Genomic DNA, 23890 nt, shown 5'->3' on the forward strand with positions numbered 1-23890 from the left:
CCGCCACATTGGGGAACCTTTGAGGGGGGTTTGATGTGTGATGTGTCCCCTTTTACGCTTTCCAGAGTCCACAAAGGTCTGGAAATGGATCTTGGAGCTATTCTTAGACTCTTAATGTGAAAGCAGGAAAATAAACTTGTTCTTTTCACCAGAAGTGGAGTTGTGCAACCACCCACATGGTCCGTAACGCTCAATTGACAAACAGTGCAAACACAGCAAAAAAACACTGTCATGCTGTGTAATACACACAAAACCATCAAAGCTTATATAATTTACTTTTATTACGTTGTACATTTAAAACATAAAAACCTGTCTCCTTGTTAGTAACATTGCAGGTTGGCCGGTCGCACCTTCTTTGTCTTTTCCGGCTTCACTTTAGGGTCCTCATCCCAGCTCACCTGCGCCAGTACTGAGCACACAATTGGCAGTGCATTATTAAATTGTGATGATGAGAATGTCAGCTCTGTTGTGGTCATGGCAATGAACGTATAATGCGCTTTTCAAAAATGCCGCTACTATTATGATTGGTGTGAAATATAACCTTAGAGGAAAATGTAATTTAAAACGTGTATGTTTGTACAACACTAAAACCTTTAGTATATCAGTATGTGGAATTAAAATATGCAGCGGATTAACCAAAGAAATCAAACAAAGCACTAGTATGATTCAGTTAAGAGACCGTTCAAACTACAAGTGTTCACAAAGTACTCAGAACAAGAATTATGATGAACATCTTGAACTCTTTTTTTTTTAAATTGAGACAAAGATTATTTATGTATTTAATATTTGTTTGCATGCTATGGTATATTATTTATTTATTAATTATTTATTTACTGTTCTGTTACAGAGAACAAGGACATTGGATAAAATTTGCTATGGTATGAAAAGGGGTAGGATTAAATAAGCTCTGCATCTTCCTACTCCGTTTTGGATGTGCTGTAATGAAAACACCGGAATTGTGTGATGCATAACATTGTATCGTATACACGTTCGAAATAAACTGAAACTGAACTGAAAAGTCATGTGTATTGTTTACAATGAACGGCGATTAATGCTGGCTCTGCAATTTGCTCCTCACCGCTATTGCAACATTGGCTCTTGATGTTATCGCCATGCAAAAATGCTAATTCTTACTTGAGCAAACTTGTGTATCTGTTCCACCACAGCGGCAAACAAGGCGCCCACGCTCTCGTCAATCAGACTTTGCATGTAATGGACGGCCTCCTCGTCCGACAAGTCCAGTCTGAACTTGTCCTGCACCTGCGCACGATTGTTACGTCATTCTGATTGTTATTGTACCGAATATCAGAGAAAAAGCCCTTTACCTTCCTGACAGTCTTGTCTGGCTCCAAGGCAATGTCGGGAATGTTGGCATCCACCATGAGTGAGAAGAGATTGAGGATCAGGTTGGAGTACCTGAGCGAGAGCAATTATGTAGAGAGAGTACATTTCCCCGCCAAAAAAGAAGTACATATATAAGTGACAAACGCCGACCTCCTCAGGTGCAGGAAGGCGGTGTAGCACTGTTTGCGGAACTCCTGGTACTGCTCGCTCTGCATACCTCCCATGCCCTCGACCATCTCCTTGCTCAGCTTCATGGGCGGCGGCAGCGGTTTGGGATCCCGACCAAGGATGTAACCGAAGTCAATGTGGAAGAGCTTCCCTGTGAGAGGATCAGCGTCCACGGGGTTCTTGCAAATAAAAAAAGGTGATGGATGTTCTGTATGCCGGACTCACCGGTCTTGGTGAGGAGCAGATTGTCCAGGTGTCGGTCTCCTACTCCCAGGATGTACGTGATGACGCAGTAACCAGCTGGAAGACATCACGGCCCGTTTTACAAATGCGCTCTTCCCGTGTTGCTCTCTCACAAGACTCACCGCAGCTCTTCACATAGGTGTCCATCACTTCGGAGCTGATGCCGTAAGGACCTTTCTCACTTGGCGCATGTTTCCTGAAGAAGCTCTAATTGAGAAATGAAAACACTTTTACAATATTTTTATTAGATGTTATTTAAAAGTTACTTTTTAACGAGTTTCTAACAGTAAAACTGTGGTTTTTGAACTTTTTTTCACTGAGTACCCATCCATCCATTTCCTACCACTTGTCCCTTTCAGGGTCGCGGGGGGGTTGCTGTAGCCCATCCCAGCTGCATTCGGGCGGAAGGCGGGGTGCAACTCTGGACAAGTCGCTACTGCATCGCAGGGCCAACACAGATAGACAGACAATTTTCACACTCACATTCACACTCTATGACCAATTTAGTGTTGCCAATCAACCTATCCCCAGGTGCATGTCTTTGGAAGTGGGAGGAAGCCGGATTACCCGGAGGGAACCCACGCAGTCACGGGAAGAACATGCAAACTCCACACAGAAAGACCCGAACCCGGGATTGAACTCAGGCCCTTCGTATTGTGAGGCACATGCACTAACCCTTAGCACACCGTGATGCCCTTCACCGAGAACCACCTCAGAAAAAAACGACCAACATAATACAGTAGCGTAGTAGGCCTAAGTATTCATTCAAGGCAAAATGTGTTTTTTTTTTAATTAATATTTTTGGCAACTGTGTTGGAATATAGGAAAATAAAACACTGTACTTTAATCAAGTGTTTCTATGGCAAACCACAAGATAAAACCCGTGTACCACTGCCACAGTTTGAGAATCGCTGCCCCAGAGCACAGGTGTCAAACACAATCAGCTTTTTATGTGGCTCGCACAAGCCTGGAAATAAAGCATTTCATCTTTCTTGCTAATTGTATTTTTCCTTTCACTTTTGACAGGAAAAATGTACTGGATGCAATAGCGCATCTTCTAAACTTGGATTACGTTTCATATTTATTGGAATTCCAAATGTATTGACTCAGGACAATACACATTTACAGACAGCATAATTGCTCATTTGCATCTGTAAACCCAAAATAGAAAACCAGGGACCCAGAAGGACAATGACAATATCATGTTAAAAACACAAACATTCAAAAACACAACTTTTGTCATCATGATAAAATGACAGGAAACTTTAAAGAGTGTAAAATGCTTTTTAAAACTGCAGAAAGTCAGACATTCTCTCATATTAATTAGGAGGCTGTTCCTTCCTGGACTGACAGAACTGTTAGTCCAAAGGTTTGTCTCTGTAGGGGATGAAAGGTCACCTCTGGAGGACACTCTGATGTCGGTCCTCAGTTTCATGTGTGTGGAAAGTGGGGGCGGGGCTAGTCCAGGAAGAACTTTATAAACGAAACAGCTAAATGAATACCATTTTTTAAATTAGACATTTGCATCTTAGTCTAGCCAGGGCGGTGACCAAGAACCTGATACTGTAGCTCTGTCAGAGCTACAGCATTCCTCTGTGGAGAGAGGAGAACCTTCCAAAAGGACAACCATCTCTGCAGCAATCCACCTTTCAGGCCTGTATGGTAGAGTGGCCCAACAAAAGCCACTTCTTAGTAAACGCTTGCCAACAAGCACCTGAAATCTCAGACCATGAGAAACTAAATTCTCTGGTCTGATGAGACAAAGATTAAACTCTTTGGCGTGAATGCCAGGTATCATGTTTGGAGGAAACCAGGCAACGCTCATCACCAGTCCAATACCACCCCTACAGTGAAGTATGGTGGTATGGATGTTTTTCAGTCCAGTGGTGCTGGGTTAGTTTTTGCCTCATCCCTCACTTAAAGCATAAGTGAAGAATGCATGAAAAATGCACTACCGACCTGGAAAGACTTGATAAATCCAAAAGAGAAAGAGATGATACAGTATCATTTGCTCTCAGATGCTACCTGGTGGTTGTTTGAGCACACTGCAGCTATTCCTGGGTAGTCCTACTCCTTCAGTCACACGCTGGATTCTTACAGGAATGAGGCAAAAATACAATCTCAACTACTGTAGCAGGGACTGGGAGACTGGCCAGGACAGAGGGAAAGATGAATGCACCAATGTACACAGACTTCCTGGATGAAAACCAAAGCTTCCCATCCAATCTGATGGAGCTTCAGAGGTGCTGCAAAGAGGAATGGGCGAAATTGCCCAAAGATAGGTGTGCCAAGCTTGTGGCATCCTAATCAGAAAAACTTGAAGCTGTAATTGCTGCCAAATGTGCATCAACAAAGTATTGTACAGAAGGTCTGAATACTTATGTACGTGTGCTTCTTATAGTTTTTTATTGTTTAAAAAAAAAAAAAAAACTTCTCATTGTCATTATGGGGTATTGAGTGTAACCCTGTGATGAGGTGACGACTTCTCCAGAGTGTACCCCGCCTTCCGCCCGAATGCAGCTGAGATAGACACCCCCCGCAACCCCAAAAGGGACAAGCGGTAAAAAATGGATGGATGGATGGGTATTTGTGTAGAATTTTTTGAGGGAAAAAAATAAATGTATTCCATTTTGGAAAATGTGGAAACAGTAAAGCGCTGTGAATACTTTCCTGGATGCACTGTATAGGGTAGAAGTTTAACTAAAGACGGGGAGAAGACAGAGTCAAAGTGGAGGTACGTAAATAAAAACTCCCACTAATTGGCACGTCCTGAAGAAACGGTCAAAGAGCAGGTTAAATATGGTCTGTAAAACATAATCTATGCAACATTTTGACCAAAGAACCACCATTACATGTTATGTAGACCCCCAAGAAGTGTTTCAATGTAGAATTTTTTTTAAATATGACCCCTTTTTAAAATACAGACACAAAATTGCGTGTTCTTACTGAAATACTTTTTTAACAGTCAAAATTCTATTCATAAGGCCATGTTTAAGAACCCCGCACTTGGAATACACGATGATGGCATACGTCAGGTGTAATCAGTTTAAAATGGGGCCATAAAAAGGTTTTTGAAAGTGTGCATGGCTGACCTGGATATTGCCTTCAGTGGCCAGTACTTCCGCGACTGGAACAGACTGGACAAACTGCATAAAACCTGAAACAAGACAATAGAAATGAGTCACTGATGAGCTACTAAGTAAAGGGCCCTATTCTCCCATTTGCTTAAGGGAAAAAAGGTCCGCAACTGCATGGATTCTGGCCGGGCAGCATTCTCATACTGGACTTAAAGTCTGTCACTGCATCCAAGATGAGCACTTCGGATGGCGCGACCTTTAAATGTGGCTGTTCCCTGACAAAGCTAGCGTTTTGTGCATTCTCCCATCAACCTAAATACTTTTTATCCTACGCGCCTCTGAGGCTGGAATAGGTCCAGTGCCCCTGGAAGGTGAAACATTATATTGCACTTGATGCTTGAATGCAGCGCTTCACCCCACACAATACCATTATAAAATACATATCCAGAAAACTATCAAACCTATTCTGATCACATCAATTGAGACACCTAGAAATATCCCTTGAGATGAGGATGAAAGGAAGATGATGCCACTTTTATATTAACTGCACATTGTTGTCTTGTGAGTGCGACCACAGTAGAAGGGCATTAGTGGATGTTTAATACAAACAAGGACTTCATCTGGACAGAGATCATGGCACAATCCATCCATCCATCCATCCATCCATTTTCTACCGCTTATTCCCTTTTGGGGTCGCTGGCGCCTATCTCAGCTACGATCGGGCGGAAGGCGGGGTACACCCTGGACAAGTCGCCAACTCATCGCAGGGCCAACACAGATAGACAGACAACATTCACACTCACATTCACACAATAGGGCCAATTTTTAGTGTTGCCAATCAACGTATCCCCAGGTGCATGTCTTTGAAAGGTGGGAGGAAGCCGGAGTACCCGGAGGGAACCCACGCATTCACCGGGAGAACATGCAAACGCCACACAGAAAGATTCCGAGCCTGGATTTGAACCCAGGACTGCAGGAACTTCTTATTGTGAGGCAGACGCACTAACCCCTCTGCCACCGTGAAGCCATCATGGCACAATGTCACTATTTAATAGAGAATATCTAAAAGAAAGTGGCGTCTATAAATTGATTCGATTGATTTTTTGACAGCTGAAGTCTTCCTCTGCGCATCCGAGGTCGGGCCACGGGGGCAGCAGCCTAAGCAGGTAAACCCAGACTTCCCTCTCCCCTGCCACTTCGTCCAGCTCCTCCCAGGGGGTCCCCAGCAATGTCCCCTTTAAGGTGGGTGCCTGCAATTGCGTTCTGCTCACACGTCCTTTGCACACAGCAAATTAATGCCGCACAGAAAATCAAAAATCCCATCTGAACTTTAAACAAAATAAACACATTACAATTTATTCTGTATGATTTTGCAATGCTACTCAGTGAGTGACAGGTGACAAGAAGAGTGGCCCCAAAGAATAAAACAATCTTTGTCAACACAGTTCAACTATCGTCTGTCACTTTACGGACAGGAATTCCATCAATCACTTTATTGAGCAAAACTGTTTGTAACCACACCAAAAACATGAGTAAAAAAATTGTATCAGAAAAACTGGTCATTTTCTGCCATAAAAACCAGGCTTAAAGCAACTTTGTCATCCGTCGTTTCAACAGAAGCCGCTCGCTCTGTCTCACCAGCACCAACACACGCACTCTTGGCACTTAGCCAGTGCTGCGTTCATGGCCACACAACAAGTCAGACAACCCCAACGCCACACAATGTGTAAATGCCAAGTTGTAACACTCTGACTCCTCAATCAGATGTGTGCTTATTTTACTGTCATTTATTAAGAATGTTAAACTAAGGATATTATTCATGAAATATTGTCACTAGATTTCATAAATGCTAATAAAAATATGTATTTTACGGACAGAAAGTTACAGGAACTAAATGTAATCTCTGAAAGTGGTAAAATTTATTTTAAAGGCAGGACCCGCAGCCAGAAATACAATACTAGCAAATAGCTCATGAAAAACATGTTTTTTTTGTTATTGTCATTGTAAGACTTTGGGCAAAATCACTTATCTGAAAAATATTTTAATCAAACATTTAAATTGCCATGTCAGGTTTGGGACAGGTGTGACGCTGGTGTGGCCACAGTGTGCACGTCGGATGTTGCTCACATGTGCTCCACAGAATGCTCAGGGAGTTTGAAAAATTTGAGGAAACATTTGTCCCGAGGATCCCGACTTAGAGGCGTCACGGCAAAGTCTGCCTCATTAGTAATGAGCCTGCCTTCAATCACGATTTAAGCACTTTTGCCTAACTTAGGCAGGGCGGGTGTGTCTGCAGGTTGCATGGGCAAATACGAGTAAGGGAAACGTGAGTAACTTCAAGCGTGTAAAAAAAACGGGAGAACAGGACCCTAAGTGAGAATGATTTTGTAACACATTACCATGCTTGGTGCTGGTGGCCAACACTTTGTAGGGCGTCAACTTCAGGTCCAGGTTTTCCTTCCTCAACAGCTGAATAGGAAATAATGATCACGTATTGCATAACGGCAACCGTAATATGAGCATACTTTGTCCATAAGGGAAATGATCTGGAGGATGAGCTGGTCTTGTCTCAAATCATCGCCGTGCTTAAAGATGACCGGGTACATGGACCCGTCGTCCGTTTTGAAGATCAGCTTGGCCGGCATCAGAGCGCTCTGAAATGCATACAAAAGGTAATAAAATGTCCTGATGGTGTTTGAATTGGGCCTACAGCTGCAGAGAGATGTTTCCAGAACCTTGAAGAGTGTCGCCGTCTCAGGGACGATTCCTCTTATCCTGATTTGAGGCTCCAGAGGAAGAGGAATGGGCTCAATTTCGGAGAGATACACCTTCTCGTTGTCGGCCAGCAGCACCTGTAGCCTTTCAGTCTACACAAGCACACACACAGGACTCGAATTCAACCAAAAGCAACGGCGGCGACCGCTCTCGTCATTTACCTTAACCCCTTAAAAATGTACCAACATCTGGGGCAAGAACATGCCGTGACCGCCCTTGACTTTTTACTTCTTAATGGACGAGGGGTGTAACAATAAACGGTATAATGATAATTTGCGATATGCAATTAGTAATACCCTGTAGTTTTGTAATTACCGAAAAAATTTATTTTATTAATGCATTTTAGGCAACATAAAGTCAGGCGCATGCGCACTAGCGTCGTTTGGCTTGATTATCATGGCGGACTAACTACACAGACTTTGCTAGGGAGATTTCTCCTCGGAGTAAACGGAGCCAAGCGCTTGGTGAAACGTAATTTTCCCTCGCTTCCCGGCGTGCGTTTAAGAGCGTACTGCTGTGTTTAGATGGAGACAGGTGAGGACAATAATGGAGAGAGACGCACTTCTCCCCAAACTAAAAGTATACAGCAAAGGAGAAAACTATTTGATGTTTTGTAGCAGTTGATGTACCGTGAACGTTGCCGCAACTTGTTTATAAAGTCTTTACTTTGTTGACTGGGATGTTCACTCATCCTTTATTTAACTGTAAACTGTATCAGTGTTGAAATAACATCAATACTTGCTCAAATGCTTTGTCATCTCATCGAATTGAACGCAGGTATTATTGTCACTCCTCTTTAATTTTGTTGGCCAAACTGTTGTACTGAACCAAGAGAAGAACAAAGCTTGTTTATTAGACTTCATCTTCATTAGCCAAACTGCTTTGTGTTGTATTTAATATCAAACAGTAAAAACAAGGTTTTTGTAGATTACTATTGTTTTTTTAATTTCACAAATGTATTGCTTAAAACAACATTCATGTGACACAGCATTTTGTTAATGTGCTATTGTGTATAGTTATTTCCTATAAGACATATTTCTGCTCAAACTCTCAATGGATCCGTTCCGATACAGCATCTCCATGTACATAACTTAAAAAACAAATAAATCATTTTAAAAAACACCGCCCTCTATCAAAATGTAAAAATAAAGACATCATGAAATTACAAAAAGCTGACAAGTTTATATTAATAATGAATAAAAAAACAGTTTTATATATATATATATATATATATATATATATATATATATATGCATGCATGCTTTGGAGCCCCGGCCTCGAAAGAAAATAATGTTTGCCTTGGTGCCCTTTTAATATGAGCCCTCCTTAAAGGCAACACTTGGCTTGACCTTAAAAAGTTAAAATTCGAGGCCTGCACGCACGTGGACGGCGAAATGAACAACGTATTTACATAATACAATATATACTGTACAATGTCCACCTTCTTTTTGCGATTGCCGCTCTCTCTCTGCACAGCCTTCATCAGCTGCACCAGCCGGTCCACAAAGGTCTGTTGCGTGGCCAAGAGCGAGCGCATCACCCGCACGCTCTTATCGCCCTGGAGACGAGATATTGAGTGGATGTCAGGAGGAGCCGAGGCAAAAGGAGGAACCTGTTGTCTCGGCTCTGCTGACCTTAAGCAGTGCCTGGCTGAACCGCCTCATGACGTTCAGGTACATCTCGTGCGTCTTGGGATCTCTCTGCAACGTGTCCTGGTCCTCGCACTCCACTATGACGTACCTGAAAAGAGGACCGGCAGGTGAGGTTGACTCATACAACCAAGACAAAGCTCACACAAGGGTACTTACCAGTACAAGTAGTTGGCCAGGGTGGAGTTCTTGCAAGCGCGCGATATGAGGAAGGTGCACAGGTCTTGCTGCAGATAAACACACACAATGATGTTTCCAAAGATGCTAACTCCATATTATCTCTACTTTAGTATGACGTCACGGCGGGGTCTCTGATTAGCGCCAGTTGAAAAAAACATTGTTCTTAACTGCTGTGGCTGTAGGCAACCTGATGATGTAGATTTTTGTAACTCCACAAGATGGGAGTAGCTGCTTTAGTAGTATTCCCGCATTCATCTACTTCCCAATGTGCTTTCAAGTGTTGGTGTGAAATTGTATTGTTGTGTACGGTGTTACTGCTGACTGAGCAAAAGTGTTGGTAATAACTGCGTTAGAATTTCGTTTTGTTTTTTTTTGTCAGTAACGAGTAATTTAATTAGTTGCAACGCCATTGCCGTGACTGAGAATGTGAAGTGGCGCGTAACTACAGTTTGACTGAATGAAGCGCAAAGTGAAGCAAGAGGCATGCAGAGAGCAAGGGTGGGGATGTCAAAAGGATTGGCAATAGCGGAAACATCCGCAGAAAAAGGGACACTATACACGAGAATCATCTTCCCGCATCTCTGTTCCGCTGCTGTCAGTGTCAGGCTTCGTGAGTCCGCGCGCACACACGCACCCAACCGCTCAGACCTGAGTAAACCAGCATCGACGAAAATGTTGAAATGGACGAAATCCAATCATTTTTAATTTCATCTTGTGGATGGGTGGCACAAGTTTGAAATATACCCAATCACAGTTCTTTAATAGCATATAATATGACAGAGGGTGGGGTTTAGCGACAAATCAGATAATTTAAATTCTCACCAGCAGTGCCAAAACAAAAAAAATGTGGATTGAACATGTTCCACATCATAATATGTGAAAAGTGAAGAGGACATATTTCATTTTTGACACAATATGATGCCATCAGAAGGAGATTCATCGTAAGATCTACAAACTGTAAGTTGGCTGTGTATTTGCTGCTTTTACCGCACTCATAAACAAATTACAAATACAGAAATTTTGTTGCCGTGGCTCGGGTAGTAGAGTGGCCGTAACAGAAACTTGAGGGTTCCAGGTTCTCTCCCCAGTTTCTGCCATCCTAGTCAAATCCGTTGTGTCCTTTAACATGACAATTCACACTTAATCTGAATGGGTTATGTGAATCAGTGTGGGAATGTATGGGTGAATGGGTGGATGTGGAAATAGTGTCAAAATGCTTTGAGTACCTTGAAGGTAGAAAAGCGTTATACAAGTAAAACCCATTTGATGCAGCGGGCTTGAAAATAAACTAGTTTATGAATTTTTTTAATATATAATTTATAAGACTACAGTACTTTTCAGTTTTGTAAACATTGACTATTGCGTAACAAGTCCTACTTAAGGTTACATTAAATTTAAACATTTAGGCCATCAAGTTTCGCTAAATGTTGTGATGGTTGATAAAATGTGGATGAAAAATACTTAATTTTACTTTTATTTTTTCGTTTTCCCCCTGAGGGATTTCCACCTTATTGTGATTAGGGGTTGCTTGCCTCGGTGACCTGTAGCGCTATACCAGCAGGAACTTAGTCTTCAGGTAAGACACCCTAATTGTACAGGTGTGAAGGCAGACGCCTGACAAAGTGCAATCCACTTCTCCTTGTTGGAGTTGGACACAAACTGTAGCGAACGATCCACATTCAATAAAAAAAAAAAACAGCAATGTTACTACTGTATAGGCATAAAACAACTGCTGGAGCATGATGGAACAGGTTCACATTTCTGACTGCACCCTCATATATGCCTGTTTTATATTTAGAATTAGCTTAAGAAAAGACCCCAATTTTTCTACACAAATTTAATTTATTGTCAGTATGTCATCCAGGAATGTTTTTTAAAGTTTTACATGAATGCATGTCATTTATTTGCCCAAATCTTGGTTACAGTTTTATGTAAAGTTGTTTCTGGATGTACAGTACATGTATTTTGGTATACAGGTGCAGATAATTGCACTACTTGGAGGCAAAATGTTACTTTGTGTCTTTTTACCCAAGTTTACATTTTTGGCACCATATTGGGCTTTGTACTTTCAATATTTAACGTTGTTACTTGAAGGGATATTTTTTTTTTTATACATATTTATTGTCATGCATATCATATAGCACAGTGCAATCTATTGAGTTCTGATAAATACCAAATCTTCTAAAATACTGTATATGGTGTTTTTATTCTTCAATCAGTTAATATAAACATCTTTGATGTTATCGAGCTTATGAAATAACGAAATGAAAAACAACGTCAGTGTTACCTTGCTGAGTAATTAATTACTCTTACAACTGAGTTACTAACTCAATTACTTTTTGGGAGAAGTCATTTGTAACTGTAACTAATTTATTTTTTAAGGTAAGATGACCAACACTGATGAGCAGTGTACTCCTTACTGCTATTCCAACATTGTTGGGGTTTTTTGGTGCTGTCATGCAACATACAATTATCTTAAGAGTCTTCAATTGGCACAAGACACAGCCTTCAAGTGTAAAGTAGTTCACAAAATTAATTCTCCAATCCAGCTGATGCATTGACAGAGTAGGTGTAGTCGATCACTGGCTCACCATTCTCAGGTGTTTTGGTTCTGTAACTGGCTTGTCACAATCTGGTCAGAAATTCCTACAGAACGTTTTTTGGCTTTGTTTGGTTTCCCCCTGCAAACACTTCCTTCGAGTCCACAAACTATTTGACCGGTGGCTATCTATATACACTTATATAGGTAAATACATTAATACACACACATATATGTATACTGTATGCACAGATAAACACACAGACAGACAGATAGATGGCTATCCATCTATCTATCTCTCTCTCTCTCTCTCTCTCTCTCTCTCTCTCTCTCTCTCTCTCTGTATATATATATATATATTAGGGGTGTAACTGTACACAAAAATTTTGGTTCGGTACGTACCTCGGTTTAGAGGTCACAGTTCAGTTCATTTTCGGTACAGTAAGAAAACAACAAAATATAAATTTTTGGGGTTATTTATTTACCAAATTTGTAAACAATGGCATAACATACATATACACACAGGGTCCATTGCCAGGGTTAATACATATAGAACATATATAAAATAAAAACTAAATAAATTAAGGCTCAGAATGGTCTCTTGACAAAACCTTTCTACATATAAAAAGCTTTTTTTGATTGATTGATTGAGACTTTTATAGATTGCACAGTAGAGTAAATACAATTGACCACTAAATGGTAACACCCCAATAAGTTTTTCAACTTGTTGAAGTCGGGGTCCACGTTCATCAACACCGCCCGCCGTTTTTTGTAGACATGTTCCATAAATATTAATGTTAAAGATTTCTTTTTTTGTGAAGAAATGTTTAGAATGAAGTTCATGAATCCAGATGGATATCTATTACAATCCCCAAAGAGGATAGAGGTAGGTTGGTAGAGTGGCCGTGCCAGCAACTTGAGGGTTGCAGGTTCGATTCCCGCTTCCGCCATCCTTGTCACTGCCGTTGTGTCCTTGGGCAAGACACTTTACCCACCTGCTCCCAGTGCCACCCTCACTGGTTTGAATGTAACTTGGCTTTCACTATGTAAAGCGCTTTGAGTCACTAGAGAAAAAGCGCTATATAAATATAATTCACTTCACTTCACGACTTATATGTGTAGAAATCTTTATTTATAATTGAATCACTTGTTACTTTTTCAACAAGATTTTTGTTATTTGTATATCTTTCTTTCCAAATAGCTCGAGAAAGACAACTACAAATGAGCAATATTTTGCACTGTTAATAAATTAGAAACTGATGACATAGTGCTGTATTTTACTTCTTTATCTGTTTTTTTTCAACCAAAAATGCTTTGCTGTGATTATGGGGTACTTGAATTACAAAAATGTTCACAGGGGGTACATCACTGAAAAAAGGTTGAGAACCACTGTGTTAGGAGAGTAGCGTATGTGTGTGTGTGTGTGCCCTTTTAATATGTGACAGCATGTGACGTCAGTGAGTGTGCGGGCGAGCGAGGTGAGGGAGCGGTAGAGCACAGGAGTGGCTAGTGTTTTGTTGGATTGGCTGTGTGCAAGACCTCAATAAAGCCACGATTTTCAACTAATCGCTGGACTCTTCTTTTACCCTGGAGTCCGGAGCTGTGGAGACCCACTGCCGGGTAGAGTGAAGGGTTTTGCGCGCAATAGAGACACTATGATGGGAGCCGGAAGCAGGAAAGGTGCAACACATGTTTGACGTGTTGTCAGAAGCAGCTGCTGAACAATCTTGGCAAACCTCCGTCCTCCATTGTTGTATCGTGCAGCCAAAGTGTTCCCAAACGGGAGATCTTAACGAGGCAGGAGGGTCTTCCAGCTCTGGCTTTAACATGTTGTCCTAGCCTGCTAGCTGCTAGCACGTGTACTCGTTCGGTACACCTCAGAACCGAACCGAAACCCCCGTACCGAAACGGTTCAATACAAATACACGTATCGTTACACCCCTAATATATATATAAATAAACTTAGGACATTCCGTGGGCAAGATTGTAGGTGCTGGCGGGCTGGATCCGGCCCGCGGGCCATAGTTAGGGGACCCCTGTTCTCGAATCTTGCAAACAGTTCTTGACATTGTCACGATATTAGCCAGATGACCGCCATCTCACAACAGGTGGATAAAGGAGATTTTCCCTCAATGGCTCCCTAATTACATTAGAAAATACCTAAAGAGAATAATAATTAGGGCTGCGAATCTTTGGGTGTCCCACAATTCGATTCAATATCGATTATTGGGTCACGATTTGATAATATATCGATTTTTTTCGATTCGATTCGATTCTCGATTCAAAAACAATATTTTTCCAAATCAAAACAATTCTGTATTCATTCAATACATAGGATTTCAGCAGGATCTACCCCAGTCTACTGACATTCAAGCAGAGTAGTAGACTTTTTTAAAAAAAAGCTTTTATAATTGTAAAGGACAATGTTTTATCAACTGATTGCAATAATGTAAATTTGTTTTAACTATCAAACGAACCAAAAATATGACTTATTTTATCTTTATTTAAATATTGGACACAGTGTGTTGTCAAGCTTATGAGATGCGATGCAAGTGTAAGCCACTGTGACACTATTGATCTTTTTTTCTTATTTTTATAAATGTCTAATCATAATGTCAATGAGGGATTTTTAATCACTGCTATGCTGAAATTACAACTAATATTGATACTGTTGTTGATAATATTAATTTTTGTTTCACTACTTTTGGGCTGTTCTGTGTCGTGTTTGTGTCTCCTCTCAATTGCTCTGTTTATTGCAGTTCTGAGTGTTGCTGGGTCAGGTTTGGTTTTGGAATTGGATTGCATTGTTATGGTATTGCTGTGCAGTGCTTTGTTGGATTGATTAAAAAATAATAATAATAATAATAATAAAAAAAGTTAAATAAAAAAAATTGATTTTTTAAAAAATGAGAATCGATTCTGAATCGCAAAACGTATTTGATTCGATTTGTATTCGAATTGATTTTTTCCCACACCCCTAATAATAATGATAATCATTATTATATTGTATTTATTTATTTTGAATTTACTTTGCTTTGCTCATTGTTTATATTTTTTGACTTAGGTTGTGCGTCTTTTATACTACATTATCTGACTAAATGTGTCATTGTTAGTGCACTCGTGTGTGGAGCAGTTTGGTGGGGAGGGAAAAAATTGTGTAAAATGTTATTATGAAAGTACAGTCATATTACACCGGTTTTATAAGGTCAGTGATCAGGTCAATGCATACGTCGGTAAAACATAAAGAGGGAGGAGACTCCAACTGGTGTGCTCACTGTCCAATTTCACTTCAAACCAAACTTTGACTGGACTTCCGATAAAACGGTTCTCAAGCTTTGAGCAAATAAATCATGTGCATTCATTCATTTTTTGTAATCCTTTTTAACATTCTGACAATAAAATTACATGTGTGTCCAAACATATTGATAGATAGATTGTACTTTATTTTATTTTTATTTATTACTTTATATTGGTGTCTTTTTTACATTAATTTAAATTATTAAAGTAAATAATAACCTGTGATTAATCATGAGTCATGCAAACTCAAAAGTGTGATTAATCTGATTTTAAAAATGTTTCATTTGACAGCACTAATTTGCTTTGGAGTTTAGATTAACACATGTACCAAATATAATAGCAGTGTGTACAATATTTGACTTTCAAAGAAATACATACACAAGGACATAGTATGCGTGTACACCTCTTGTTTCCGTTTTACCTCCATGTTTTCACTGTCTGCCCCTTCTTTGGCTTTCTGGGTGGCGGAGGGGGGTCCAAATGTGGCCGTCAGGATCCGAGAACTACGCAAGCAATAAACACAAAGCGTAACAGAGAAACAGGTGAGGCAAAGCTTGGCCTGGGATATCCTGGCCGTCAGCGCGCGGCTGTAATCCATAAAAATCAGAATACACAAGCGCCTCGTGTGAGGTGTGTGAAAGAAAAATAATCTCAAGGTAGCATTCACCACCCAGAGAGCATTAGATGAGCAGCAGCTGCCAATCGAATCGCATCATCCAACATCCAAGTGCTGACCTGTCCAGTGTGGAGTCATCTGAAAGTCCTTGGCCGTCTCTCTTGCTGCCTGGTTCCAGGCCTCCTTGAATATCACTGAAGTTCTCATACTTGAGCGCCTGCACCAGCTGCAGCAGATACATCAGCAGGTCCTACAAAACATGTCCAATGAATGCAAACACTCTTTCTCTTCTGCTGCTGCTGCTGCTTTCCTCCGTATTCACCTCGTCATCTGCCTGTTGCAGCCGTTCCACAGCGTAGCGTCGCACTGTCGGGTTGGTAAACTGCGAGGACAGCAGCTCCAGCGAGTCTTCTACGTCCATTGGCCTCCACTTGCCCAGCAGCTCCAGTGCCTGCTTGGCCTCCTGAGGCAAGTCCCAGTTGACACACTTGAGGAACTTTGTCAGAGCCTGCAGCCACAAGAAACGTAAATAATGCACGCACACAACTGAAAAACATTGTGAAGCGCTGTCAACCTTTTCCTGCATGGTGAGGTAATATCTGAACTTCCACACCAGGTCCTGCTCCTCTGAACTCAGAAGTTTGGTGGGAGGGTAGCTCACAATGATCTGTGGACACAGAGACACACGTCAGACGCGCAAAGTGTGCCTAATCAATTGATCGGAATAAAAACATAAAAAAACAGTATCTGACGTTGAGCTGGTCACGCGTTGCAGCGTTGGGCTTAAGGTCGTGATCGGAGGGTCCACTGCGGAGGCTGCGGGCCAGTTTGTGATGCTTGCTCTCCACCAGGTTCTCCTGTAGAAAAAGATGTCTTCAAATATACTAATTCTGTACAATACAAAGAAATGTCTGTGTGTGTTGCTTACCATCCCCATCTGTGGGTCAGGAACTTTAACAATTTCACAGCTGGTAGACAAGGGAGCTGCATCATCTACATCCTGAAATAAAAAATACTTTAATCTGCCTCTTTGGTGTACGCTTGCAGTCAGAACTGTACGTACACTCATCATGGGAATAATTGTCATACCAATTTCTGCCCGACTATTTATTTGAATTTAATTTTTTCAAATCAAGAATTGGATGCACAAAGATTAATGTATTTAGAATGTTCTCTCATTTACACATACAGGTTTTAAATATATAGTACACAGGTTGTTGCCCGACAGAAGCGGGCAGAAGGAGATAATTACATGAAAACCTTCCTTTCCTGTCCATGTTTGTGGATGCAGCGCATGCCGCCCCAATGTGTCATAAATGTCACTTAGCAAGTTTTGCCTTTACTAAATGCTTTTTGTAGCCATCAACAAGCTTCTGGAAATAAATCTGCTGGCATAATCAACCACTCTTCTTTGGAGGGTTGGTGTATTATATTTAGCCTCCTTGGACCCGAGTCCACATATATTTGGACATCACATTTTTTGTTGTGTAGACCACAATACAACATTTTTCTCGACGAGGCCCTTGTTTCCATTTACGAGTACATGTTCCTGCCAATTAGTGGTGGAGGAAGACTATATCACGTCACATGTTGCATTCCAGTTGGCTAAAAATACAGCCTAAAGTTCAAATGACAACTTTCAACTTTTTGTGTGTTTACACTCCTTGGGTTGCAAAGAGCCTAAACAGCTATAATTAAAACATTCATGGCATAAAAGTGTTTGAGTGTTAGGAGAGCACGGCTTTCTTCTGTTTATTTGAAATGTATGCGTCCAAACAGTACCTACCAACTGCAGTCAATTGTGATCATTAAAAAAAAGGTAAGAGAGCTTGGTCATTTGCAAAGGTCAATTTAAAAGACATTCGGGAGCCCTCAGCACCACTTATTATATCAAATGTATTTGACTGCATTTGTATATTTGAGTTTGTATATATATTTGTAATCCTGTAAGAATTTGGACTAAAATTCTAAATAAAAATTCTAAATTGTGCACTCAATTCTTGTTTTGAAAAAAGACTGAAGATGGGTTGGGTGTGAAAGACCTTTAACCCGTGGGTTTTGTTTATCCCGTTTTAAATTAAAAATATTAACATTGTTTTCCTAATATGTCATCTGTTCTATGTATGTATTAGAGGTGGGAATTTTTGGGCACCTTACGATTCAGGAGCTACAATTCCATTAAAAATAGATTATTGATGCATCTTTAATTTATGTAAATTGATGCAGTTTTACATTTCTTGTCCTTTCACTAAATAAACGTGTATCACTTGCAACTTAAAAAAAGAGAAAATTAATTTGGAATAATAAACAGTTAAATGAATTCCCATATGTATTAAATTAATGAAAATGTGAGCAAAACTGTACCATAAGTGCCCGATAGTAAAGAAACTGGTCGGATGTCTAAGGGAGGTGGCTCACTTGCAGTCAGCCAAATTTTTAGAACTGCCTGCATTACTTGATATACAATAAATAAATCAAATATAAATTTTTGACGTTTACTAATAGACTCTATAATCGTCCATGTCCGAATTGCGTTGCATCTAAAAATTTGTTATTTCTCCCACGTGTACTGTGTATTACAGAAGAGATATATATATATATATATATATATATATATATATATATATATATATATATATATATATATATATATATATCTTCACGGTGGCAGAGGGGTTAGTGCGTCTGCCTCACTATACGAAGGTCCTGCAGTCCTGTGTTCAAATCCAGGCTCGGGATCTTTCTGTGTGGAGTTTGCATGTTCTCCCCGTGAATGCGTGGGTTCCCTCCGGGTACTCCGGCTTCCTCCCACTTCCAAAGACATGCACCTGGGGATAGGTTGATCGGCAACACTAAATTGGCCCTAGTGTGTGAATGTGAGTGTGAATGTTGTCTGTTTATCTGTGTTGGCCCTGCGATGAGGTGGCGACTTGTACAGGGTGTACCCCGCCTTCCGCCCGATTGTAGCTGAGATAGGCGCCAGCGCCCCCCGCGACCCCAAAAGGGGAATAAGCGGTAGGAAATGGATGGATATATATATATATATATATATATATATATATATATATATATATATATATCTACATACATACACACACACACACATACATATATATATATATATATATATGTATGTATGTACAGATAGAACTCCAAAAATGTGAATATCGTGCAAAGTTAATTTATTCCAGAAAATTGATTTAAAGGGTGAAACTAATATATGACACAGGCTCATAACATGCACCTCAAGATATTTGAAGTCTTTTGATATAATTTTGGTGATTTGATGAAAACCTCAAATTGAAAATATGAAAAAATTGGGGGTTCTCAGAAACTGCAAGTTATGGTCATCGAAATTGTAACAAATTAAGGCTTAACATATCTCACATTGCATGTAATGAGTTAATATAATGTATTAGATTCATATTTGAACTTGAATTGCTGACATAAATGGGCTTTTGCACAATATTCAATTTTCTGGAGTTTCACCCATTATATAAATATATATATAGTACAGTATACTTTATATGCCGGTAGCAACTGTTGGTCTTTCCAGAAGGATAAGAATATTTTGAGCTACTCTCTGAAAAAAAATAAAAAAAGACTACAGTCTCCGATAACAGGTAAAAGTTATAAAGATGCTAGATTTTACAAAGAAAATGTCACTTTAAAGATTATAAAATTCTCTATATCAACAATAACAACAGAATTAAACTTGAAAAATGCTCTGGCAGTAATTCATACTACGAGATGCTGATTTGCTCATTTTTCCGTCAGCCCAAAAAGGATTCAGTGTTGGACAGATCATCCAATCATCATGCGGAAGCTCAGCGTCCATGGCCAGCCGAGGCCGAACCCACTTTCCGTACACTTCCAGAGACGCTAGGCTTCCGTGTGCGGGACAAAGCCGAGCATTTATCCAACGACTGCCTGGTTTGGCTGCAGTGGAACAACCCACTCTATGCTCCCCCAATGCTCAGCTTCAACACTATTTAATGCACGGTCACGCTATCACAATCAATGACGAGAAAGTCGCGTCAGCAAACGCCAAAAGAGCTGATTGTGAACAAAAGTTGAACAAATTCTAGCACATATTTGTTCAATGAAATGTAAACACTTAAGTACATGTCTGACCACTTTTTTTTTTACATTTTAAGGGAAGCTGAGCTTCCTTTGCTGTCTTAAATCAATCACCACTGGTTTATATTAGGATGTAATAGATAGATAGATAAATAGACAGATAGATAGATAAATAGTACTTTATTTATTCCTTCAGGAATGATTACTTGTATAATAATAAACAGCGATAAAATTTGGTTATCATTATTGTTTCAAATGTTAATCATCGCTAAACCGTGCTTGATGAGCACATGTTGAAAAATTTAGTGATTCTGCTCATTTTCCCGAGAAGCAGCTGGCTCTTCGGTTGCTAGCTAGCTTAAATGCTACTTTTAATACAAGACACATTAACATGACTATAAATGTTCCCATTCATCCAGGTCATTTTCATCTCAGGCCAATCATTCGATCACAACTGGAATGTTTGGTTTGCCTTAGAAGACGTTTCTCCTCTCATCCAAGTTCATGCTCATAGACTTAGATTGGTCAGATCTAGTCTTAGACTTAGATTGGTCAGATCTAGGGCTTCACGGTGGAAGAGGGGTTAGTGCGTCTGCCTCACAATACGAAGGTCCTGCAGTCCTGGGTTCAAATCCAGGCTCGGGATCTTTCTGTGTGGAGTTTGCATGTTCTCCCCATGAATGCGTGGGTTCCCTCCGGGTACTCTGGCTTACTCCCACCTCCAAAGACATGCACCTGGGGATAGGTTGATTGGCAACACTAAATTGGCCCTAGTGTGTGAATGTGAGTGTGAATGTTGTCTGTCTATCTGTGTTGGCCCTGCGATGAGGTGGCGACTTGTCCAGGGTGTACGCCGCCTTCCGCCCGATTGTAGCTGAGATAGGCGCCAGCGCCCCCCGCGATCCCAAAAGGGAATAAGCGGTAGGAAATGGATGGATGGATGGATGGTCAGATCTAGTCTTAGACATAGATTGGTCAGATCTAGTCTTAGACTTAGATTGGTCAGATCTATTCTATGTCTAAGTTTTTGAACATGAACTGATGAAGTCTACTTGGATGAGAGGCGAAACATTTTTGAAGACAACCAAACAGTCCAGTTGCAATCAATTGAATGCCCCGAGAAGACGCATTAACATTTTAAAAATAAGACATGGTCAAAGGATTTTAGTGTTTATTTAGGTATTTTTTTTAAGCATATTCAACAATAACTTAATAATAATAACCGTGATGATTTTGGTCACAATAACTGATAAAAAAATGTCCATATCATTAGATCCTATTTATACTGTATATGTATGTAAGGTAGATGTATACACAAGCACAATCAAAACTCAATAAAATAAAGATAAGTAGTCCGTATTATCATTACAACCTGTAAGAGGAACAAAAAAGTGGCCAAATTTAAAAAGACATTCAAAACCATGATGAGCACACGTCAACTTCTGACTGCAGCTGTATTTACTCAAAACTAAAAGACTGAGGGCTCACTTTTTCATAGTAGACAATGCTGTACTCTTTGTCATTTGTTTTAACTCGAGGGAACTCTACCATGAGGTACATGAAGTTGGAGCTGCGCTTCTCACTCTAGCAAAAAACAAAGAAAAAAACAGTCTGTAAAATATTTTATATGATTTTTTTAATTGACCTGGGACGACTCTAACCTCATTGATCATCTCAATCTCTCTGAAGGTTAAGCGGTCCAGCCAGTCCACTTTCACCATGTGACCCTGCCGGTGGGCCTTGGTCAGCTGCGTGGAGACGAGACCACTGAGTTGAGGCGGCAAGACATCCACAAAACAAAGGCAGCGTAGGAAAACGCACACATAACGTTAGTGTCTGTCGCTACTTGTTTGCAATCGCTCGGCCCTGAACAGGCAGCCTTTCTTTCCACATAGATGTGATTACTGGTTAGTCAAATCAGTCACAATGCTTTTTAGCAGGGGTGCCCAAAGTGTGACCTGTAGCTCCTTTTATAAAGATATCGATTAAACAAGAGCTTGTAAAATGGGGGAAGCAAGAAGACCAAAGGTAGTGGAAAAAAAGGTAAATTAGTTGATGATGATAATAATAATAATAAGCAGCATAGTTGCCTATACAGTGGAATCTGCTTAAGTCTTTTCCTATTTCTGTGCACAACTCAGCAAGTCATAGTCTACTGTTGTGGTCTTATTATTATTGAAAAAACCGAGCTGAGGTCAAAGTCAATTTAAATGATCAATCGCATTTGTTGACATGAAATTTGAGAACCGATGGGATTATTTTGATGAAAAATGTCGCATTCGTGTGTTGTGACTTCCCCAAATGGGCACACAGCGACTCCCTGTTCAGTGCAAAATAAGCTTCAAAATAATAGCTTGGTCGTATCTACCTGAGAGATAGCTCACAAAACCAGGGGAAGGGATTATGCCAGGACATTTTGGTTATCCTGAATGAATTTAGCAACATTTATTTATCTGAGTTCAGCAAACGGTAATCCAAGAAAGCACCAACAAGGCTTATCCAAGCCGTAATTTGTCATCATCCTATCTCCTACTTTTGTGCAATACCCCTCTGGACAAAAGGCATCTTGGGGATGGCGTGGCGCAGTTGGGAGAGTGGATGTGCCAGCATCCTGAGGGTTCCTGGTTCAATCCCCACCTTCTACCATCCTTGTCACATCTGTTGTGTCCTTGAGCAAGACACTTCACCCTTGCTCCTGATGGCTCGTAGTTAACGCCTTGCATGGCAGCTCCCGCCATCAGTGTGTGTGAATGGGTAAATGTGGAAATAGTGTCAAAGCACTATGAGTTCCTTAAAAAGGTAGAAAACCGCTATACTAGTACAACCCATTTACCATTTATCTCTTCTGCTCTCTTGGTCTAGATCCAACTAGCAGGCAATCTACACTACCCTCTATGGCCTAACCCCTTAATTATAGCTCAGAAACATACGTAATATGCGACTGTATAATATAAAGAAAATAATACAAATACAATATGCACAAAAATTCTTTAAGATCATTTGGTTCCCTTATGTCCCTGGCAAAAGTTGATGATAAATGTACAAGCAATATGTAGCTTTGGCTATGTCGACTACAGTTTATGTTGACAACCACCCATGTTGACGTCAGTCAGTCAGTCCGAGGATTCCACTGTATATAATCACTTCATCGCATATCCACGTTGGATTTTTTTTAGCCTGTTTACAAAACTTTTATAATATCATAATGTTCGCGGCCGTTTAGTTTTTTGGTACGCAATTGAAAAAGTTGGGACAACCCTGCTTTGTACTGTGTGTACCCAAATGGTGTGTGTAACTTCTTCATGCACACGCGCTAATAAAGTCCACGAGAGGGCTTCAGCAGCGATTCCCTCTGCATTGCAGACTCACACCAGGATCAAAACGTATGTGTAAACACTAACATCTGGCACAAATTCGAGGCAGGAGCTTATTTTTCAATGTGGTGCCAATGACTTTTGCTTGTACTCACATCACTGAGTACCTGTAGGTCAGGGCCCTGGGAACAGACGAGGCTTTAGTGCCGCATATTTATTGTAACCTATTTTATTATCATTATTTGTCATCACACCCCAAAACCTGTCTGTCTGTGATTGTGTCGCCCAACAAAATACCTTGGCCAGTCTTCCCATCTGCTCCTCTGTCAGACTGCTGTTGGTGCGCCCAGGTGTGCTGGTGGCCTCTGCACCATCGCCCTCCACACCGGGCCAAACCTTCAGGTCGTGCATGCCTTGTCGGAACATTCTGAAGAGACACAAGGGTAGTGGCGTTACGACACATTAAGACTGCACACCTAGTTAACAAGTACAATAATTTAGGGCTTCAAGATACATAGACATTTTATTATTTTGGAGGTTTTAGTTATTGCAATAAATAACCGCACGAGGCTGAGGGTTTTTTTTCTTTCTCTATCACCGGCATTTGA

The 23890-nt window shown here is 40.5% G+C and overlaps 1 protein-coding gene across 3 annotated transcripts in view; it reads right to left on the reverse strand.

The window, feature by feature from the left end:
* Nucleotides 1–263: 263 nt before the first annotated feature.
* The window catches only part of pik3c3 (phosphatidylinositol 3-kinase, catalytic subunit type 3), a 29627-nt gene continuing 6000 nt past the window's right edge, over nucleotides 264–23890 (reverse strand). The window contains exons 4-26 of one of the 3 annotated variants that reach the window (XM_061913639.1): nucleotides 23580–23709; nucleotides 23438–23464; nucleotides 21630–21716; nucleotides 21457–21552; nucleotides 16817–16888; nucleotides 16641–16745; nucleotides 16463–16555; nucleotides 16211–16396; nucleotides 16008–16138; nucleotides 15694–15775; nucleotides 9416–9483; nucleotides 9242–9347; nucleotides 9049–9165; nucleotides 7568–7699; nucleotides 7358–7486; nucleotides 7232–7301; nucleotides 4848–4912; nucleotides 1878–1962; nucleotides 1738–1812; nucleotides 1495–1663; nucleotides 1326–1416; nucleotides 1135–1260; nucleotides 264–409 (exon numbers count right to left, since the gene is read on the reverse strand). In XM_061913639.1, the coding sequence (XP_061769623.1) occupies nucleotides 395–409; nucleotides 1135–1260; nucleotides 1326–1416; nucleotides 1495–1663; nucleotides 1738–1812; nucleotides 1878–1962; nucleotides 4848–4912; nucleotides 7232–7301; nucleotides 7358–7486; nucleotides 7568–7699; nucleotides 9049–9165; nucleotides 9242–9347; nucleotides 9416–9483; nucleotides 15694–15775; nucleotides 16008–16138; nucleotides 16211–16396; nucleotides 16463–16555; nucleotides 16641–16745; nucleotides 16817–16888; nucleotides 21457–21552; nucleotides 21630–21716; nucleotides 23438–23464; nucleotides 23580–23709 (2257 nt within the window). In that variant the 3' untranslated portion in view covers nucleotides 264–394. The remainder of the gene's footprint in view (nucleotides 410–1134; nucleotides 1261–1325; nucleotides 1417–1494; nucleotides 1664–1737; nucleotides 1813–1877; nucleotides 1963–4847; nucleotides 4913–7231; nucleotides 7302–7357; nucleotides 7487–7567; nucleotides 7700–9048; nucleotides 9166–9241; nucleotides 9348–9415; nucleotides 9484–15693; nucleotides 15776–16007; nucleotides 16139–16210; nucleotides 16397–16462; nucleotides 16556–16640; nucleotides 16746–16816; nucleotides 16889–21456; nucleotides 21553–21629; nucleotides 21717–23437; nucleotides 23465–23579; nucleotides 23710–23890) is intronic. The other 2 variants (XM_061913640.1, XM_061913641.1) reach the window with 2 other exon arrangements.

Source organism: Nerophis ophidion, linkage group LG10 (genome assembly GCF_033978795.1).
Source record: "Nerophis ophidion isolate RoL-2023_Sa linkage group LG10, RoL_Noph_v1.0, whole genome shotgun sequence".
Taxonomy (NCBI): Eukaryota; Metazoa; Chordata; class Actinopteri; order Syngnathiformes; family Syngnathidae; genus Nerophis; species Nerophis ophidion.